The sequence below is a fragment of the Callorhinus ursinus genome, unplaced genomic scaffold (genome assembly GCF_003265705.2).
Source record: "Callorhinus ursinus isolate GAN/ISIS: 27379988/994484 unplaced genomic scaffold, GSC_fseal_2.0 scaffold4, whole genome shotgun sequence".
NCBI lineage: Eukaryota > Metazoa > Chordata > Mammalia > Carnivora > Otariidae > Callorhinus > Callorhinus ursinus.
The window spans coordinates 5,343,214-5,364,538 of NW_027397066.1; the positions used below are offsets into that span (position 1 = coordinate 5,343,214).

At 48.5% G+C, this 21,325-nt stretch overlaps 1 protein-coding gene across 1 annotated transcript in view; it reads left to right on the forward strand.

Annotated features, from left to right (window-relative positions):
- Positions 1 to 21,043, forward strand: part of EVC2 (EvC ciliary complex subunit 2) — a 117,295-nt gene extending 96,252 nt beyond the window's left edge. Inside the window, exons 16-21 of the mRNA XM_073891417.1 lie at positions 3,698 to 3,925; positions 12,382 to 12,596; positions 14,327 to 14,414; positions 16,995 to 17,188; positions 18,325 to 18,426; positions 20,302 to 21,043. Of these exons, the coding sequence (XP_073747518.1) occupies positions 3,698 to 3,925; positions 12,382 to 12,596; positions 14,327 to 14,414; positions 16,995 to 17,188; positions 18,325 to 18,426; positions 20,302 to 20,572 (1,098 nt within the window). The 3' untranslated portion in view covers positions 20,573 to 21,043. The remainder of the gene's footprint in view (positions 1 to 3,697; positions 3,926 to 12,381; positions 12,597 to 14,326; positions 14,415 to 16,994; positions 17,189 to 18,324; positions 18,427 to 20,301) is intronic.
- Positions 21,044 to 21,325: the final 282 nt, after the last annotated feature.

Here is a 21,325-nt window from a genome sequence, read left to right on the forward strand (position 1 = left end):
TGACAGAGGTTGATTTTAATTTGCATTTAAAGGACGTCACTGAACCTAGAAGAAACCACATTTTTTGAAATGCACTGGGAAGCGAGTCAGAGAGAGGAGTAAGGCAGTGGTTGGAAACTTCCCATTTAAAAGAAGAGTATTTAGCAGCATATTATTTTGAAAATGAATTTTTATTACTTTAGATAGCTTGAATATTTAACGAAGCCTGTCACAAAAATGCAAATCTGTACCCTTTCCCAGGGCTCTTTTTAGACAAGGATGGAAGCCCTCGCTAGAGGCACATTCTTATTGTGCTGGAATTAACAAGTTAAACTTTCCAAAGAAGAGGAAAGGATTTGGGGGAAACTTTCTTATCTTAATTTCACTGTCCACATGATTCTTACAGTACGTAGGAAAAGCTTTATGCTTGCCCCCCATGTTTTAGGTGTGAATTTGCAGAAATGAAACTCGAGATCCCCTCATAGTCACCTTGCTCTGCCCCGCATCCCTGCAGGGGGCTCAGCTTTGCAGAGTATCTGGGCCACCACCCATCCAGCGGTGGGGAGGGTGGAGACCCCCCTGGAAGTGATGTGGAAATCTGAGCTCATGGCAGATGCATGATAAGGGGACCGCTCATCCCTCTCTTGGCCACCTGCCTGTCACTCGTGTTCTTCCTCTTGAGGGACTCTACCGAGGTTTGCTGTGGCCCTTCCTGTTGCCTTAGGGTGGGCAAAAATGTTACACCTTACCAGTTGGTAGCCTTCAAATACGTGCAGGTCTTGTATGGCAATTAACTATACCTCAGTAAAGCTTTTTGTAAAATCCTGTGTGTTAGGAGGTATTATTCCCATTTTACAGTTGAGAAACTACAGTCATCGGCAGCTCAGTGGCCTTGCCCAAGGTCACGAGCTAGTACATGACAGAGTCAGAGCCTACTTCGGTCCTCAGTGATGAGCTCCTTCAGGGTCAGATCCACGTCTCATGCATCTGCGCCTCTTCTCTACTCCCACCCCATCCCCTCGGTGCATCACACATTCCTGTATATTATACATATTTGGTGCCCATTGATTATTTTTTGGATTGGTGAATGAAGCATAAATATACTTTGTTTGTAACCTTGGGGTAAGAAAGCAGCTGTGGGCAAAGGGTGTTTGCAGGAAGACTGCTAGGATCTGGGAAGCGCTTTAGAGACTTGCGTCCCTGCATCCCCGTGAGGGGGCCATCAGATACCGCTCTTGGGGTCCCACAAGGCTTCGCCCAGTTTTGGAAGGACGTGGGGCCACCGTTGGAGCAGTGTGGATGCCTCAGACTGAGGATGGCTGCCCGCCCTTCCACGAGGCCCACCCGGGAGGCCCAGATGTGATCCGCAGTTACCATGGAAACCCATCAGTGGGCAGGGGGCTGTCACCTGGTTCTCCAAGCTAGGGAAAGATTGGGGTCTAAGAGCATCCTTTTGAGAACAAGGCTTCTTGTTCCTGTTCAAGCAGGGTAATGAGCGCCCATCTCCCAAAGCAGCTGTCCTCTGCCAAAGCTCTCTGCATTGTTGCCTCTGGCCCCTGATGTCTGTGGGCTTTTCCATGAACCGAATATGCAGGTACCCCTACCATGTGTCTTTGCAGGCCCTACATGCCATTTGGTGCTCTTCTGTGTTCTCTGAAGCTTGTTGAAGGCACTGCCTCTCCAAAAAGTGCTTGTCGCGCTCCCCCCCTGCCCCCGACAGAATTTTCTTCCCCAGCTGACAAGCCATCTGTGTGTTTCTTTGGGGCACTTCTTCCTTCTTCCCCCCACCGGAGTTTTTCCTGAAGGTCAGGTTGTAGAGACGAAATCTGAGCTTTTCAAACTGGGACTTGCACTTCTCCGAGGGACACACAGACGGGCACAGGAAGGCCGTGCTGCCTTGGGAGACACAGGGTCGTCGTCCTTTGCCAGCCTCCACTTCATGTAAATATTCTTCCGTATATCGGCCCCTTCCAAACCTCTGACGATAAACGTGGGATTAAAAATAGGTTACATGGGGTGCCTGGGTAGCTCAGTCAGTTAAGCGTCTGCCTTTGGCTCAGGTCATGATCCCGGGATCCTGGGATCGAGTCCTGCATCGGGCTCCCTGCTCAGCGGAAAGCCCGCTTCTCCCTCTGCCCTTCCTTGTGCGTGCTCTCTCTCTCTCTGTCTTTCTGTCTCAAATGAATAAATAAAAATCTTAAAAAAATAAAAATAGGTTACATGGCAGAAAATAAAATTCTACAAACTTTTTCAATATTTTTTATTGGGGTAAAATATATATAAGGTGACATTTACTGTCTTCACTGCTTTTGTGTATATGGTACAGTGCGTGAAGAATATTCACGCTGTGAGGCAACTACCCCCACCCCATCTCCAGAACTTTCATCTTCCGAAACCGAAGCTCTGTCCCCATGAAACACTCACTCCCCACGTCTGCGGCCCCCAGCCCCCGGCACCCACCGTCTGCTTGCTGTCTATGCATCTGACTGCGCTAGGTACCTTACGTAAGTGGAATCCTGCAGTGTCTGTCCTTCTGTGACCGGCTTATTTCACTTAGAGTATCATGGCCTCTAGTTTCGTCCGTGTGGTAGCAAGTGTCAGAACCTCCCCTGTTGGAAGGCTGCATAATATTCCATTGTCCGGATAGACCACACTGTGTCTATCCATTCCTCTGTCAGTGGACACTTGGGTTGCTTTTACCTTTGGTTTTGTGATCGAAATTCCACACACTTCCAAAGATTAAATGAAAGCCTTCCCCAGGATATGTGCTTGAGCAGGCTGCTCTTTGGCTTGTGGTTTATTGAGCTCCCCATGAGGGGAGGGGGTGCACAGTTACAGGGACCTGCCTTTAGGGGCTCAGGTGGTGGCATCTCGAGAAGGATTAGACCCCATTGTTCATGTGGCAACTTTTCTGGAGAAAGTATAAGAGGTGGTGATCACAGAGCAAACACACAGATGACAGAATGAACTGCTTGGTTGTGTGACCGAGGGGAGTGGACGGATTCCCTCCTCTGGAATTGACAGAGCCTTGGGCGTGGGGCCTTTCCCCGGAAGGGCTTGTGGCCTGGCAGGGTCAACAGTGTGGTGAAGGCCAGCCCAGGAGAAGAGCGTGGAACGTAGGACGGACGGAGAAGAGAGTGACAAACACGTGCCCAGTAAGGACACTTCAGAGAGAGTAGTTGGAACCAGGGACCTGAAGGGCAAGCAGGAGGTCTTCAGGAAGACGGGAATGCTGGGCATTTCAGCCACAGTGGGGAGCCCTGACAGCAGGCACACGAGCATGGCGAGTCGGCCGGCCCAGAGTGGCCCGGAAGGGTGGAGTCCCAGGGGTGCGGGTGGGGGTGGCAGAGGAACAGACCAGACTTCCCAGGCCAGCCTCCGCTGGGATCGGAGCCTGTGTTAGGAAGGTTGAACTTTCATCCTCCAGATGGGGAACCTTGAGGGATTTCTCACTGGGTCGCCACAGAATTGCCTGTTATCTTCGAGAGTGATAAGTATGAAGTGAACACCAGACTCCAGAAACCCAGAGATGCCCTTTGGGTGGTCCTAAGTGACACCCTGCAGTTTCCAGCACACTTCTTTGTGAGTATTTGAGGACTTCCCGAGTCCTGAGAGAGTGACCGCCACAGCAAAGCCTAGCAGGGTGTAGTTGTTCCGACCTCTCTCCCTGCCACCCTCCCCCCACTTACCAGCCTGGCTTCTGGCCTGCTCCCCCCAGGTCCGCGCAGAACTGCTTCGGGAACGCGTGCAGCAGCTGGAGGCCCAGGAGACCCGCTTTGCAGAGTCCCTTGTCTCCCTGCAGTTCCAGAAGGCGGCCAGGATGGCCACGACCCTGTGGGCGTACACCGCCCTCCTGAGCCTCCAGGACCTGCTCCTGGAGGAGCTGAGCGAGTCCGAGACCCTGACAAAGTTGGCCTGCGAGCAGATCCTGGGGTCCCACAGCCCGGTGAGTGCGGGGCTTGGGAAGGAAGAGGGATGGAGCCTGCGCCACACCTGTGGGCTTGTGGGTTCATCCTCGTGAGCTCTCCTGGCTCCCTCTCTGTCAAGTGGGTGCTCGCCTGCCCTGTCTACACTGCAGGGCCACAGGGAGGACTAAGGGAGGTTACTTACAGCTCAAGCCAGCTCGATTTCATTGCCCCCAAGAAGCAAACCTTTTGAGTTTTAACATTTTTAGCATTCCCGAGACGGGGCACATCTTACATCAACAACACCAGGATGGCCATCCATAGAGCTGTAAAAACAGCATGGCTTTCAGTTAATGGCACCTTAGATGCGATGAAATACTGGATTGTTGTTTATTTTTATAATTGCACTTATTACCATTATTCCTACATGCTGCATTTTTTTTCAAGGTGTGAGAGGTATAATCATGAACCGGAAGCTACAGAATCAACTGTTTTGAGGACTAAGCTTAGGTCCTTGATGAGTTGATTTTAGAACTTCATATGTTATTATAATTCCTCTAGAGAGGAAAAGGAACCCATGCTTACTGGGTGCCAAGTACGTGCAGCCAAGCATGAACAGGCTGTGAATGGACACACTCTCGGGTAAGCATTAATTGTTCTTAATCACACATCTCGAAATGCCCCTTTAAGCACGAAGGATTATAAGTAGCAATCTTCTGCTGCTCTACCTTTATGCTCTCTGTCACACATGATATTACTTAATTATCGAGCTGGGTTGTTGAAGTGGGTCCTGCTATGATGTTCAGTTCTCAGGTAGAGAAATTGAGATTCAGGCAGGTGGTCGGTCAAGTTCTTTGTAAAGTCCATGTGGCTAATAAATGCCAGGAGCGGAGTGCAGTCTGTTTCTGACTTCAACTCACTAGGTCATCTTCATGGACTATCCCCGTTGATCTTGCCAGTGGGGGTTGCCATCATTCCTTTTTTAAAAGTCATAAATAACATGAGGTTCTGAAGAGTCCTGAACTGTTTTTCCCATAAACATTTTGCACCCTGCATTATGTCAAATGTTTTTAAGGATAGAAAGAATCGGAAACGTTGGTGTTTCCCACAAAACATTCAGATGCTGGATAAATAAAAATAAACCTACATCTTAATGCTTTGTGAGTTCACAAGAGAATGTGGAAAATCCCTGAAGGCCAGGGATATCCCGGGGAGAGCAAATCCAGAGGCTCAGATCCTGGGGTGAAGACTGAAATCTGCAACCCAGGGATTTGGGGTTCATTTGAGGGAATAGAAGATGAGACTGGGGGTGCCCTGAAGAAGTAGAACACCCAGGGAGGGGTGAGAGGAGAAAGCCACCTGCTGTCAAAGGAGCCACCTTTGACAGGGAAATCTGTCTTTTTCTGGTCCTGCTCCAGAGGGCTGGGGGGAGCGGAGAGGGGGGAGGGGAGTTTACCCTGTGAATTTGTTTTGTTTTTTTGTTTAAGATTTTATTTATTTATTTGTCAGAGAGAGAGAGAGAACACAAGCCGGGGGAGCGGCAAGCAGAGGGAGAGGGAGAAGCAGGCTCCCCACTGAGCAGGGAGCCCAATGCGGGACTCGATCCCAAGACCCTGGGATCGCGACCTGAGTCGAAGGCAGACATTTAACCGACTGAGCCACCCAGGCGTCCCTCCCCTGAGAATTTCTAGTCAAAGGCTTCTGTTGGTATGAGGAAGGAATCCCAAAATACTTTAGCTCTCCTGTCAGGAAATCTCTCAAGGTGATAAATTAAATTAAAATGGTTCTAGGATGGATGACTCCTCCAGTGCATGGCCAAAGCTAAAGCAGATCCTCTCCAGAGAAAAATATTCTCAATCTGGGCAACTCAGGATTTTCACAGATTAATTTCACCCAAATATGAGTTCTCAATTAAAATTAGAAGTCCCCAAACACATGAGCAAGACAAGATGACATATATATATAGGAGAAACAAACAAAAACCCCAACAGATTAAAATCCCTAAAGATGTTAGGTGCTCAGATCATCAGTATAGAATATAAAACAGTGATTTATGAAATCATTTTAAAAATCAAAGGTAGTACTGAAATGACTTTAAAATTTTCATTCATATGGAGAGCAGAGCGATTCTAAACTTGCATGTATGTAATAAACTACCCAAAATAATGAAAGAAAACTTGACAAAACAGCAGGGAGAAGTTGATAAATCTGTCACAGTAGTGGGGGATTTTAGCACACCCCTCTTTCTGTGGTTGATCAGATGAGACGCATTTAAAGATTCTGATGGACTAATTAACCCATTAGTCAACCTGTATTTAATGTCTGCCCACAGAATTTTATAGCCAGCAATTAACAAATACATATTCTTCTTCAGCACACATTGGAACAGTTACAAACAATTAAGTTATACAATATTATTTGACCACCTTTTTGAAAAAGAACAATTAAGCTTGAATCCATCTAAGAAAAGATTAGTACTCAAAGTCCACACTTTGAAAGTTTTAAAACTTACTCTGGAATAATTCATTGGTCAAAGAAATGATAATGGAAATTTTTTAAAATGTAGAACATCAAAATAATGTAAATACAACATATTAAAATGTGTGGGATTTTGCTAAAGTCATTTTTTAGCTCTAAGGGAAATTAATGCCCTAAACTTACATTAGAGAAGAAAGGCTTACAATTAAGATCAATTAAAAGGTAGAGGGGAACAATGACAAATATGTCTGTAGAAAGAAGGAAGGAAGATCACATAAATAAAATAAGAAAAAGACTACCAAAAACCAACCAAACAAAACCATGATAGAAAAGATCAGTAAAGTGAAAAGTCGAATTTTCTGAAAAAAAAAAAAAAGGCTAATAAAATACACAAAACTCTGACATGAGTGACCATATGAAATAGAGATAAGGGACCAGTAAATAATAAAAAGCAACATAATTATACATGCAGTAGAGTCTTACAAAATAAAACTCTATGAACCACTTTGTGTAGATGAATTTGAAAACTGAAAGGAAATGGAAAACTTTCTAGAAAATTCATCAAAATTGACTCAAGTAGAAAACGTCTGTACATAGTCTTATTACCATGAAAGAAATTGACTCAGCAGTCAAGAAATCTTCTGACACACACAAAAAAGCACGCACCCCAATAGTTTTACAGGTGAGCTCCAACAGATTTTCGCAGTCTCATCTACAAATTATTCCTGATGTTAGAAAACTAAGGACTATTCCTCATTTTATGAAGCTCAGCCCACCCTGACCAAAACCAGATGTAAGTTGTATGAGGAAGAACAATTACAGTTCACCCTCTCTTGTGAGCATAGATGTTCACTATATTACTAACATAACTTGGCCATCCATAAAATAATTAGTACATTACTAACTAAATTAGTTAATTTAGTTAGTTTAGTAATTACTAAAAAGTACAGCACAGCCAGGTTGAGGTTTTCCCAGGAATATAAGGTTGGTTTAACTTTAAAGTATCCATTTACAAAGTTCACCAGGTTAATGGATTAAAGGAGAAAAGAAAAAACTCTGTGTGATCATTTCAGTATAACCAATCAAGTATTTTATCGAATTCAACACCCACCCAAGATGAAAATTTCTCAGCAAATTAATGACAGGAGGAAACCTGCACCGGGTATTTACCCGAAGTCCACAGCAAGTGTGAGTGAGAGGTGATGGGCGTGGGGGTGGGCTGGCCCCGAATTATAGGTGAAGGACAGGAGGGGCAGGTCAAGGTTGTGTACCAATTAGGGGCAGAGGTGACACTAGGAGCTGGTGGTGTCCAGCTCACAGTTTACCTGCTGCCCCTCGAGGGCCCTGGGCAACCCCCTCAGCTCAGCCCTGAGATACCTCGTGGCTCTTTGTACTTGAGACTGCCCTGATTTCTGTCGTCATTGGGTGGTATGATGCTTCCATTTGCAGTTTTGTCTCACAGCCTTCTGGAGTAACATCAAAGCTTCCTTATTCTTGACTGTGTTTAGAAGAGTTCTGTGACCTGAACTGGGAGACACTGCTCAAAGTCACATGATGTAGTATTGAGTTGGTGGAGCTAGTGTTTTCTCGATTTGCATTCGGAGGGAAGACAAACCTGTGGTTTGGCTCGAGATTCTAGACTTTCATTCCGCAGTTTGATCATTCTGTGAAAACCACTTTCCCATTGTGAACGGGCTTTTAAGCTGTTAGACATTTAGGGGAATTAAAAAAGCATGAAATGAAATGCTTTGGAAGAAATGGCTCGTGAGAAAACCATATCGAGCGCACCTCCTTGGATGAAAGATTTAGACTCCTCTTGTGAAATGGGAACATGGGCAAGGCATAACTAAATCATGGAGCCAAGCAGCATGATGGGCAAAGCTATGGAGGATGGACTTCCTTATCATGGATAAAGGGACCTGGGACCGACTATACCCACGGTATCTGCCCTGTAGACCCACTCTTCCAAGCCTGAACCCAGTGTCTTCCTCTGTTCTTCCTCTGGCTTACTTCCCACTTGTTGCTAGTCACCCAGTCTGTGGATTCTTCCTGAACTTCTGTTCTCACTTCTGACTTTTGCTGGCCCAGCTTTGCTGCTGACGAATCTAGATGTGAAAAAGAAAAATAACACTAATAGTAAGTTACTTCCTTGAATCGGGCTCTCATTAGGTCCAAAGCATCGTGGGAAGCGTTTGAACCTTCTGTCAAGCCCATGATGCTTTGATACCCGTTCTACAGATGAAGGAGGGAGGCTCAGGAAGGTTACGGCAGTGCACCAAGCTCCCGCCGCTGGAAAGCAGAGCCTATGCTTCTGCAAAGCCTGGCTCCTGCCCTCACATCAGTTTCCGCCTACCTCCCTCTGCCTGCTCTGGCCCCCTCTACACTGTAGCCCGAGGAGTCTCTCTGAAAAACAGAAACGATCATTGACAGCCCCACCCTCAACTCTGGATTATTTAAAACGCTTTCCTTCACTACTCTCAGAGGGACCCCGCATTTCTTTTTTTTTTTTTTTAATTTTTTTATTGTTATGTTAATCACCATATATTACATCATTAGTTTTTGGTGCAGTGTTCCATGATTCATTGTTTGTTCATAACACCCAGTGCTCCATGCAGAACGTGCCCTCCTCAATACCCATCACCAGGATAACCCATTCCCCTCCCCCCCTCCCCTCTAGAACCCTCAGTTTGTTTTTCAGAGTCCATCATCTCTCATGGTTCGTCTCCCCCTCTGACATACTCCCCTTTTCTTCCTCTCCTGTTATCTTCTTCTTTTTCTTTTTTCTTAAAATATGTTGCGTTATTTGTTTCAGAAGTACAGATCTGTGATTCAACAGTCTTGCACAATTCACAGCGCTCACCGTAGCACATACCCTCCCCAATGTCTATCACCCAGCCACCCCATCCCTCCCACCCCCAACCACTCCAGTAACACTCAGTTTGTTTCCTGAGATTAAGAATTCCTCATATCAGTGAGGTCATGCGATACATGTCTTTCTCTGATTGACTTATTTCACTCAGCATAACACCCTCCAGTTCCATCCACATCATTGCAAATGGCAAGATCTCATTCCTTTTGATGGCTGCATAATATTCCATTGTGTATATATACCACATCTTCTTTATCCATTCATCTGTCGATGGGCATCTTGGCTCTTTCCACAGTTTGGCTATTGTGGACATTGCTGCTATAAACATTGGGGTACACGTACCCCTTCGGGACCCCGCATTTCAACCCCCAGACCTTCTCGCTGCTCCTGCACCCTTGAGTGACGTTCAGGCCTCCATTCCTCTGAATTACCTCTGCCTTGCTTCTGCTTCACCCCTTTGCAAGCTCATATCCGTATTTTAAGACAAGCCAAATGTTGCCTCCTCTGTGAAGCCATCCAGGAGTCCCCTCGGGCAGAGGTGGTCTCTTTCAGGTTTGTGCTCACACACTTTCCCTCCCGAATCTCTGCGATAGCAGGTGATGGCTGTTACTATCACTATAACTGTAAGGCTGTCGTCCACGCTAGACTCTGAGTTCCCACAGGCCAGGGGCCGTGTCTCATTCACCCCTGATCCCTTTTGCCCAGTAAAAGGCCTGGAGCTCTCTGCCAGGCTATCATCTCATTATCTATCCATCTAACCATTCATTCAACCTGTACCTACAGAGTGCTTACCAGAGACAGCAGAGCTGAGGGATGGGGCCCAGAATCAGAGAAACCCGAAATCACTCCTCACTGAGGCTCTCATGCAGATCTATGACTTCAGGAGTTTGACCGGTACTCTCTGTGCCTCAACTGCCATATCTATAGAATGGGATAATAACACATTTCTACCTTGTGCTGAATCAAGTCTAGCAGTACCTGCTAGCCGACGTTGTTATTATGAGTAATCAAGACGATGATGCTGATTGTGACTGTTCTTTCCTCTGCGAGCCGGGCCCTGGGCTCCCCGTTGGGGAGTGGGGTGGACAGGAGAGCTGTGGTCCCGGGCTCCCTGCCCTCAGCAATGAAACTCCAGTGAGGAGAGTTCCAGAATCAGGCCTTGGAGTCCACTTGTGCAAAGTGGCAGGTGGATGCACGGGGTGTGGAAGGAGTCTGGGGGCCATGCTGGCCTCTGGGAAAATGTGCTGTCAGCAGCCACAACCTGCAGGACACATTCCCACCTCATTTTCTGTTCTCAGCCAGGACTCACCTGGTCTTGGAAAAAACATGTGCTCTCTGTGCTCTACTCATGCTTTGGAGACACTGGCAGCTGTGGGTTCGAGCCTGCCTTCCCCACGCAGTGGCCGGGCCAGCCAGCGACAGTTTGAGATCAGTGAGTGGTCCACGACTAGGCTCCGGGCGTGCTGACAGAACACGCTGTCAGAAACTCATTAGCGCTCTTGCAAGCTCTGTGTTTGGTTATGTTTACCTTTGGGGTGCTGCCACAAGATGGATGGTCGTAATTAGAAACGTCCGTGTGTTAGAAGGCCCCGCTCAGAAGTGTTCAAAGGCTTCCATGGCCCTGGGGGCAAAACCCAAATGCTCAGCACACGATGGCCTTGGTTTCCCTCTCTGGCCCCCTTTTCTTCACTCTTGGTGCTTGAGCAGTGTTTCTGAGCCATGGGGGGGGGGCTTTGAGGCCCTTTTGACAATTTGATGTAAGCTTTGGCTCCTTGGCAGAAAGGCAGACTCTTCTGCACTTATTTTAGGAAGATGATGGACTACCATCCTCTAAGGAGCCCATCCAAAGCCCCTTAGGACTAAACTGCAGTTTCACCCCCTGCTCCCACTTAGAGCCCTGGCCTCTCTGGTGAGTAATGGGTTCAATATGTCTGCATTCTGGACAGCCTCTTATAGCCAGATTATCTGATTCTGTTGGCCCAAGAATGCAGATTTCTTCTGCTTGGCCAATGAGAGGCAGTATAGCATGATGGTTAAGGACACAAACCCTGGCGTGACCTGGCCTGGCTCAGATTCTGGCTCTGCCACCTAAGAGCTGCATGAGACAGCAAACTACTTTAACTCTTTTGCCTTAATCTCCTCCTCTGTAATGGGGAAAATAAGAGTGTGTATTCCCTAGGGTTGTTATAAGGACTCAATGACATTAATATATGTGAGCACTAGGAACGGTGCCCAGCATGCTATGGGTCCCATCAGTGTCAACCGTGGTTGCTGTGCTCTGGCACAGGCTTCAGCCCAGATGGATGAATGTGTGCTGGTGCCTTAACGTATATCAGTGACAGGTGCCATCTGGCGGGCTCAGTGCTGAGCGCTGCAGATACCGAGCTGGAGATGCAGCCCTGCCCCCTGGAGTTCACACTCTAACAGAAAGGCACAGGGACCTCAGGCAGCTACAAAGATGGGACAGTGTCTGAGTTGGCTCAGGCTTCTGGAACAAAGCACCATAGCCTGGGGGCTAAAACAACAGACGGTTCTCTCCTAGTTCTGGAGGCTGGAAGTCCAAGATCAAGGCACCGGCAGTCAGTTCCTGCTGAGAGCTTTCTTCTTGGCCTGCAGACAGCCACTTTCTTATTGAGTCCTCACCTGGCAGAGAGTGGGGGCCCTGGTCTCTCTCTTCCACGTCTTAGAAGGACACTAATCCCATCATGGGGCCCCACCTTCATGACCTCATCTAAACTCAACCCCGCCTCCCCAAAGCCCCACTCCCAAATCCCATCCTGCGGGGGATGAAGGCCTCAACATAGGAATTATGAGGGACCACAGACATTCAGTCTGTGATGGGCACATACAGGGGAGGGTGAGTGGGTGCCTTCAGAGAGGGAGTCTGCACCATCCTAGGCCTGAGGGGCCGTTCCCTGAGGAAGTTCTTGAGCCAGGGCTCAAAAGGAGACTCGGGAGTGGCCAGGCAAACAGAGGAGGGCCCTGCAGGTGGTGGGAGCCGCGTATGCGAAGGCAGGGAGGCGGGAGAGGTCACGGTGTGGCCTCCTTGCACTATTTCGCACAGCTGGACAGGGGAGGCGGGCAAGAGCAGATCATGCCAGGCCCAGGAGGTCTGATTTAATCTGTGGACCCCTCGCCTTCTGTGCACAGGAGCTCCAAGAGCTGGAGAGGAAGCTGGAAGACAAGCTGGCACACCAGGAGGGAGTCCAGCTACAGCGGGCTCTGGCGAGTCGGCAGCAGTGGGCCGGGGATGGGCCCGGGCTTCTGGGTGAGCCTGAGGATGCAGATTCTGGAAGGCAGGTCTCCGCTGTCCTGCAGCAGGCCCTGAGCCAGGGCCGGAAATTACTGGAGCGCCACCAGCAGAGGTGAGCCCAGTGCCCGGCGGTGGCGCCGTGTGGTATGGGTCCTCTGCAGGCCTGGGGGCCCCTGGCCTCTCCGCTCAGCTGGACGTGGGCCCCGGCTGTCACGCTATTGTCTGAGGCTTCCTCCCAGTGCTCAGACACCAGCTGCTGACTTAGGAGCGCACTTCTTCCCTGACATCTAACTATACTTTGGTTTATTTTCTTTGTAAGATCATGGAGGTTTTCTCTTAACATATTTTTTAAGCTTTTTATTTTTAAACAGTTGTAGACTCACAAGAAATTGCAAAAATAGTGCAGGGAAGGTCCATGTGCCCTTCATCCCACCTTCCCCAGTGGTAACATCGTACATAATCATAGCGCTTTGTCCAAACACCAGTGTGATGCAGTGAATACAGACCTTAACTCAGATCTCACTGTGAACACAATAGTCCATATCCTGCTTTTGTAAAATTATAAAACAGACAGAGCCCCCATCTTTTGTTAGGGCTGTTCTTTGCATTCTTCCTTAATTAACAGACAATTATCCTTTGGCCAGGGCATTAAGACCTCTTAGAAAACATACTTTTAATGACTTCGTAGTTTTCCACTGTGAATATAACGTTGATGTGGAAAGGACGGGGTGCAAACGAGAGACGTGGTGTGATTCTGTTTTTGAAAACACGTGCAAAAAAAAGAAAAGAAAACACACGTGCACAAACTAATTAGCAGCAAAGAGACTCAGTTGTAACGGATGTGACTTCTGGGTGGTGAGTTTACAGGTTATTTTAATGTATTTGATTATGCTTTCCTGGAACTACAACATCAAAGTGCAGTTCTGCTCCACTGAACTAATTGTATGAGAGGCTGGATGTCATAAAAAAGGCCTGGAGACGCTGACCTGGTTTACACCAGGATTTTCGGGTATATGACCCTCTTGCATGCCTCATGCTTCGTGGTGGAAATTGCTCACAAGAAAAGCTTTTGACATGAGTTTGTGGTTGTGTTAGCCAACAAGAATACAGGGTGGATCATCCACGGCACCACCTCTATCAGCTAAGGGACTGGGTAGGCTGTAGACCCTCTCACATGGAAGTCAGAAGGCCCGAGGGGGCCCCCATGTGGAAAGGCGCCACCAGCCTCTGTGGCCGGAGCCAGGACCAGGCTGGGAACGTGGTTCTGGGTCTGCTTCCACACAGGGGTCACATGGTGGGCGAGGACTTGAGCATGACAACTAATCCTGAGAGTTTTCCAAGTAGGACTACTGATGGCCTAGCAAAGCCACAGAAATGTCTCCATACAGCTCCCACAAAACTTGTCCCTTTGAAGAGCCCTCTGTCCTGGCGGGCCTCTGTAATACGGTATTTGCGAAAGAAATGTTCTAGAACAAGAAGAGATATGCCTCTTTTGGCCATCTCTTTCAATAGATTTTTAAAAATATACAGATGAGATTTGTGATTGTTATTTATTTTTTTTTAAAGATTTTATTTATTTGAGAGAGAGAGAGAGTGAGAGAGAGAGAGAGCACGCACGAGATCCAAGAGGGTCAGAGGGAGAAGCAGACTCCCTGCTGAGCAGGGAGCCCGATGCGGGACTCGATCCCGGGACTCCAGGATCATGACCTGAGCCGAAGGCAGTCGCTTAACCAACTGAGCCACCCAGGCGCCCTGTGATTGTTATTTAAATAACTAGATGGTCTTCTCCTGGGATCATGTTATAACCAAAGTGGACTCACGTAGATTTTGTCTGCACTCCAGTTGGAAAGAGGAGCGAGACCACAGCGTCGTGCTTGAGGATTGGCTGGAGAATGTGGAGTTCGACACTTTTGCGACCCTGTACAGCCAGGTGAGGACCCGTCAGCCGTGTCGTGGGCCGGCCTTCCTCAGAGTGCACGTGTCCTCACCTGCGGCACGGGCGGGGTGACAGCGGGACCTGGGGAGCTGCTGAGTGGATTGCTGACAAGCACCTGGCACCAGGCCAGCAGGCAGAGGACGTTCCCGTCAGGCCCAGGGGCAGCAACAGTGATGGTCCTGGTCAGCCTCTTTTCTGAGACTCGCCAGGCACCCAGACGTGTTTCCTCTTCTCTGATGCGAGTTTAACATGCACAGAGGAGGCTCCACCAGGAACAAAGCTGACCACTGAAATCTGGTTTCACTCTCTTTAAATGCTCTAGCCATTCCGTTTCATGCTACTGCGCATTCCCTTTAAAGCAGGATACTTCCTCATCGCCGCACGAATCACGTGGTAAGGGGGTGCCCCTTAAGAAATGAATGGCACTAACCCAGCGAGGCAGGTTCCCTGTGCTGTGGGAGAGGCCGGGACCCCATCCCCATTCCTCTCTCAACTCCTCTCTTTAGCCCCCCGAGGCTCCAGGGTGACTGCAGCCTTTTGTAGACAAGGTGGAGTCCCCTTGACTTCAAAGACCCTGACATCCTCTGAAGAGGCTTTGTTCATGCATAAATATTCACTGTGCTTCTAGTAAGCAGCAAGGGCTGTCTTGGGCCCTGGGATTTCAGTAGTAAACACAAGGGATAAAGTCCATGTCTCCAGGAGCTGATATTCTAGTGGGGAGAGCAGGCAGTTAACAAAATAAATACATAAACTGAATAGTATTTGATGCTTTGATGTGCATTATGATCTCATTTTTATAGTTGTGTCTATCTATCCATCCATCCACCCACCTGTCCATCCATCCATCCATCCATCCACCTGTCCATCCATCCATCCATCCATCCATCCATCCATCCATCCACCCACCCACCTATCCATCCATCCACCTGTCCATCCATCCATCCATCCATCCATCCATCCATCCATCCATCCACCTGTCCATCCACCCACCTGTCCATCCATCCATCCACCCACCTATCCATCCATCCATCATCCATCCCCATCCATCCCCTATCCATTCCCCATCCATCCATCCATCCATCCACATATATGTCTAGAAAGATGCTTGGAATGGTGCTTGCCTAATTACTGATAATTATTTCTGGATAAAGGCATTTGGAATAATTATTTTAACATTCATCTTTGTGCTTTTCCACATTGCTGAAATTCCTTAAAATTTAAACATTAAAATTAAAACAATAGAAATCCACGCAGGAGGGAGGGAAAGGGTCCTTGTATAGAGGGAGGCAGGAGCAGGCACAGGGAGAAGGCAGGGCTGTGTGACCGTGGTGGAGGCAGAGGATGGAGGGATGCACTTTGAAGACAGAGGAAGGGCCATGAGCCCAGGCAGGCAGGCAGGTGGCTGCTAGAAGCTGGAAGAGGCAAGAAGACAGATTATCCCTAGAGCCTGAGCAGGAATAAGCCCTCTTGACACCCAGACTTTAGCCCAGTGGAAGTGGCTTCAGACTTTTGTCCCCCGGAGTGCAGAAGAAAGGCATGTTGCTGTCTGTGCCTTGCCAGTGTGGGACTGTTCCACATGCGGCAGTCATTCTGTTCTCGTGGAGGCCTCTGCCGTGGGTGGTATAGTTACCCCACTTTATAAATAAGGAGGCTGAGCACGGAGAGAGAGAAGGGCATTGTCCCAGGACACACAGTGTTCTTTCTGTGCAGTGGGGCTGGAGGCCAGTCGAGGCTTGCCAGAGTGCAGAACCCATACTCACTCATTTTTTTAACCTCTTATTTCAAAATACTTTTAGATTCCCAGGAAGTTAGAAAGCTAGTATAGAGAGTTCTAGTACCCCACCCCATGTTTCACTCAGGTTCGCCCATGTTTGCCTCTTACAAGTTCTAGCACTGTATCAGTGTATGACGTTGGTTACAAAATGTGTGAATGGTTCTGTGTGAGTTCATCACATGTAGATTCACGTAACCAGCACCATAAGCAAGATACAGGACTGTTCCATCGGCACAAAGACCTGCCTTGCGCCACCCCTTTACAGGTGCACCCACTCCTCTCCCATCCCTGACCCCCGGCAACCACAGTGCTCTTCTCCATGTCCGCATCTTGTCAGTTCTGGAAGGAAATACACATGAACTCTGATAGGACGTGACCTGTGGAGACAGGCTCTTTCCACGCGGCACCCATGCAGGTGTGCCCGTAGCCTAGCTTCCTCCACCGTCTGCTGGTCCGGGGGCATTCCAGGTGTTTGTTGAGCTGTGCTGTTTGCTCCACGCAGGACTGCAAAAGCCTCACCAGCTGGCCCTGCTGTTGGCCCGAGGTGCGGCTCTGCTGCGCGTGTTGCGAGCAGTTGAGAGGACAGATGAAGGTTTTGGATGCATTGCAGTGAGCCAGGGTTGCGGACCACACAGATTTTTCTTGACAGCTCTGTGAATTTGGGGACGTGTTTTCACGACCGAGCTGCTAAGATATTTATCTCCGTGGGACAAACCGTCCTAAGACTGTCTCGCCCATTAAAACGTGCCGTTCATCACGGTGAGGGCAGTGAGGTCACCAGCTTCCCGTTAACCCTCTAGGAGCTGCGACTGGCGTCCTACCTGTCCAGGCTGGCGATGGTGCCAGGGGGCACGCTGCGCCGGCTCCTGAGCGTGGCTCTGCCCGCGGCCTCGCAATCTGAGCTCCTGGCTGCGCTGGACCCGGGCAGCCAGAAGCATCCGGACCACACAGTGGAGACTGATGGTGGCGGGGAGCAGGCCGACCTGGGCAGGAGGTGAGTGCGGCTTCGGGCTGCTTTTGGGAAAGAGTTGGGGGAGATTCCATCGTGAAGGGAACAGAAGGAGGGAGGAAGCAGGACCCTGCAGGCCCAGCGCACACTCTACTGGTCGGCACTTCATGGCTCCAGGAGCACAGGACATCCAGCCCAGTGGCCAGGAACCCTTTTTAAGTCATGGGAGACCTAAGTATTTTGTTCAGACTTTTATCTTCGTCACCAATTTATTTTTCAAGTAGAATCTTAAGAAAATGTTTCCTCTGCCATAAATGCCACACACACACATTAAAGGAAGTGTAAAAAATACATACAAGGAAAAAGAAGAAAAAGGAATGTCCTGAAGACATTCTGTGACTATCTGAAGATGGTCTCCAGACTATCTGAAGAAAATGGCTGAGAGCATTTTCTTACAATTCTTCATCCAGAATGTGTTTCCGGGTTTGATTTTTATCTATTGCTGGGTTTTATGAGTGTGTTTGGTGTGTGCATGTGTGTGAGTGTGTGTAAAACTCATACGAGTATCTGCGTGTGTAGTAATCCCAGCGTATACAGCCTCGCGCCCTGCTGCTCAGAACCTGACAGCGCAGGGAGTTTGCTTATTTCCTTCTGACTCTTGTCCATGTGCGGATATCGTTCTATGCAATAATTATCACACCATTTAGACTCCATTCCCTGCTGTTTTATGAATTTCCTCAACTTTCTTAATATATTCATGAAGCACTCTTGAGCTCCTACTGTGTCCACTGTTGTAAGGTACTAGGGTACCTGGGAGAGAAAGGGGGCATGGTGGACCCTCCATAAGTTAACACATAGATGGTGTTCCTCCACACACGCTCCGCGTCCTCCCTCTGTGGGGATGCAGGACTCACCTCAAGTGTCCTCACCTCTAGGCAGCCTTCCGTCTGACTGATGTCACCCGTTACCCAGCTCTGACCCCCGGACTGGGAACCCCTTGGAGGCAGAGATTGTGTCTTGACCAGAGAAGGTTCTCGATCTGTGTGCCTTGAGTGAGAGACAGACCATGAAAATGAGTTCTTCCTGTCAGCCCAAGGTCATGTTGAGGGATGGAGTGCCATCATGCTTTTCAGGAAAAGTCTATTCTAGGAAATATTAAGACCCTCCCTTCTTGCCTTCAGGAAGCACCAGGGCTGGTGGCAAGCTCTGGAAGGCCGACTGCGCGGAGAACTGATAAGCAGAGGACTGGAGAAGATGCTCTGGGCCCGAGAAAGGAAGGAGAGGTAACGCTGGGCACCTGCTCCGGTCAGCCCGGCTGCCTTGAGTGGGACGGGAGGTGAGGGGCCCAGGAACCTGGGAGAGGGTGACTGCAGCCATACCCACATTCCTTCCGAAAGACCACGGTCTTTACTCACAGTGGACTTAGTTTAGGAGCGGAAGATAAGCCTCTTGCTATCAGTGGGAGAATGTTCTCTTATCATTTGTTAGCACTTTACTATATTTATTTTAACTCATGGCCATTTTCAAACGGGATGTCCTTAAAGGGAGAGTAAATCCATATTGCTGTTTGGAGTTTATAGTTTACAAAGCCCTTTGCCACCTACAGCACTGAGCCTCCCAGGCTTCCAGAAAGTGGGGATGGTAACACTGGAGCTCAGGGAGATCAGAGGAAGAGGTGTCAAGCCTGCAGCTGGGAAACGGTGGCCATGGGATTTGGGAGCATCTGACTAACCCCTTTCTTTCCCTAGACTTGCAGGCCAGTGATCTTTCCACTCCATCGAGCACCTCTCTCTTTCAGCTGTGGTTTCTGCACACCTGGAGGTCAGAGGAAAGTCAGGGGCAGGGTAGTTTTAGATTGCTACAGTTGACCAAGTGCATCCAGTGTTTCCCACTGGAAAGCCTTTGGAGAAAGAGTGACGTCAAGTAGGTTCATAATAGGGTAGAAAAGTGATCATATCCAGTGCGTGCTCTGGAAACAGTCGATGTCCAAGGGAAGTATGTGACCTGAGTCCTGCCTCTTCCATAGTTTCTCAGCTACGGTAAAGGTGCTGAGGCCAAGCTTCATGAATTGTCCATGTTAACAATTCTGGAGCCATTGATCATAGTCTGGATGTCAGAATTTAGTCCCAAAGAAATTAGATCAGGATTTTGAGCCCAAACCAAGAAAATTAAATTCAAGCTGTATAAATGTGAAGTCCTCCATGAAGGAGCAGAAGTCAGTTCCTCCAGATTGGGATGGGGGAGCAAAGGCACTCCCAGGCTGCACTCATGTGAGCGGAGTGAGTACAGATCAGGAGGAGTACTGGTCCCACTCCCCTGGCTCACTCTCCTAGCCTGTGCCCTGCTGGAGGCACGTGGAGCTATGGCAGGAAGACGAGAGACTGAATCACACCGAGCTGGGTTGGGATCCTTGCTCAGATTCATACCAGCTGCAAGGGCAGGATGCAGTGGAGCCTCATCTGCCACATCTGCTCTGGAAGGGTCAGCAAACCTGTCAGTGACGTCCAGCAGGTGACCCTCAGTGGCATGGCCGTGTCATGCACTGCTTGGACACAGGGAGAACCCTATGGCTTTTAGCTGGTATAGTCCTGGCCATTACCAAGAGCATCCAGGGATTTAGGGGCTGGACCACTCATGGACAGGATTCCCGCAGTCCTTTTATGGGACATCCCCAAAGAGTGTCATTCTTCTGTTTTAAATGCAGTTGGCCTGACTTCTAACTCTTGCTTTGTAGTCAGGTCTCATCAGCCTGCTTTGGGTATGAGTCTCACAGGCAGTGACGTCCTGGTAAACGTTGAACCATCTGCAGGTAGGGAGAGAGACAGAGACAGATGCTCTGATTTGTAGCATTTCCCAATTTCCATGGTGTACCTACACTGACCAGGGCCAATTTCAAACTAACAACAAGGTGACAAGAGGCTTGCAAAACTTCTGCAAAGTTAACAGTCACGAGTCAGGACGAGTTGTCTGTAGACGCCACTTGCCACAGGCTTCAGCTCATTTCAGGGGCAATCTGATGACCACAGTGCCTTTCATTAAAGTGATACCTGATTGAGGACCTAAGGACCCAAAGTGAGTTCTCCCGGAGAAGTCCATCAGGACACTCAGGAGGGTCAGTTGCCAAGAATGTCAAATCTGATCTTCTTTTCTTTCTTTAGTATATTAAAGAAGACATGTCCCCCTCTCAGAGAGAGGGTGGTATTGCCTGGAAAAGGAAGCTGGCCACATCTGTCCCTGGAGTCCATCGGAGAACTGGCTGCCATGCCCATTGTAGGGGCAGAGACCATTGATTTATTAAACACAGGCGAGAAGCTCTTTATATTCAGAAATCCAAAGGAACCAGAGATCTCATTGCATATTCCCCCCAGGAGAAAGAAGAAGAACTTTCTAAATGCCAAAAAGGCCAGTTGGGCCTTGGGCATGGACTAGTCCCAAGGAAAGCTCCGGGGAGTCTGAAGACAGGGTTTTCTTTTTCCTCTGCCCGTGTGCGTGTGCGTGTGCGTGTGTGCGTGTGTGCGTGTGTGTGTGTTTATAGTGTACAACTTATAGATGTAAGTCACACATGCAGAAGACGCAGACACCCCCCCAACACCCACGACTTTCAAGGACTCAGTTTAATCTGGTCTTACGATTTTCCATAGGGTCTACCCTCCTCAGCATCATGAGGGACAGCCTTGAACGCTTGTTGCCTTCAGTGTCACCTCTCTGCGGGTCTGGGGGAGACCCTAGCCCCCAATTCATACCCCTGTAACGTCTGGCTGCATATGGGCTATGTGTCTAAGTGAAGCTCTTTGTTCCTGCATTTTGTGTTTGTTACATATTCTATTTTTATCAAGGGAACTTTCAAAAATAAATGCATTTTACATACAGCTCTTCTTGGTGGCACTCGGTTTTGCTTTCTGTAGGAATCCTTTATTTTTAGTTCTTGTGTTTTGGCTACATGTTGTTGTGTTCCACAGAGACTTGCCCTCTATCATTCCAGGGCCCAGAAAATGTACCAGCCACTGGGGCATATGATTGCCAACTCAAATTAGAGTTATTTCCCCCTTTCATAAAAGAGGAAATCCAAAGGCTTAAGGAGATGAGGTGATGTGTGCAGGGTCACAAAGCCAGTAAGTAGCAGAATCAGGGTTCATATTATTTTTTTAAACTATTTATTTCTTTATTTGAGAGAGAGATTGA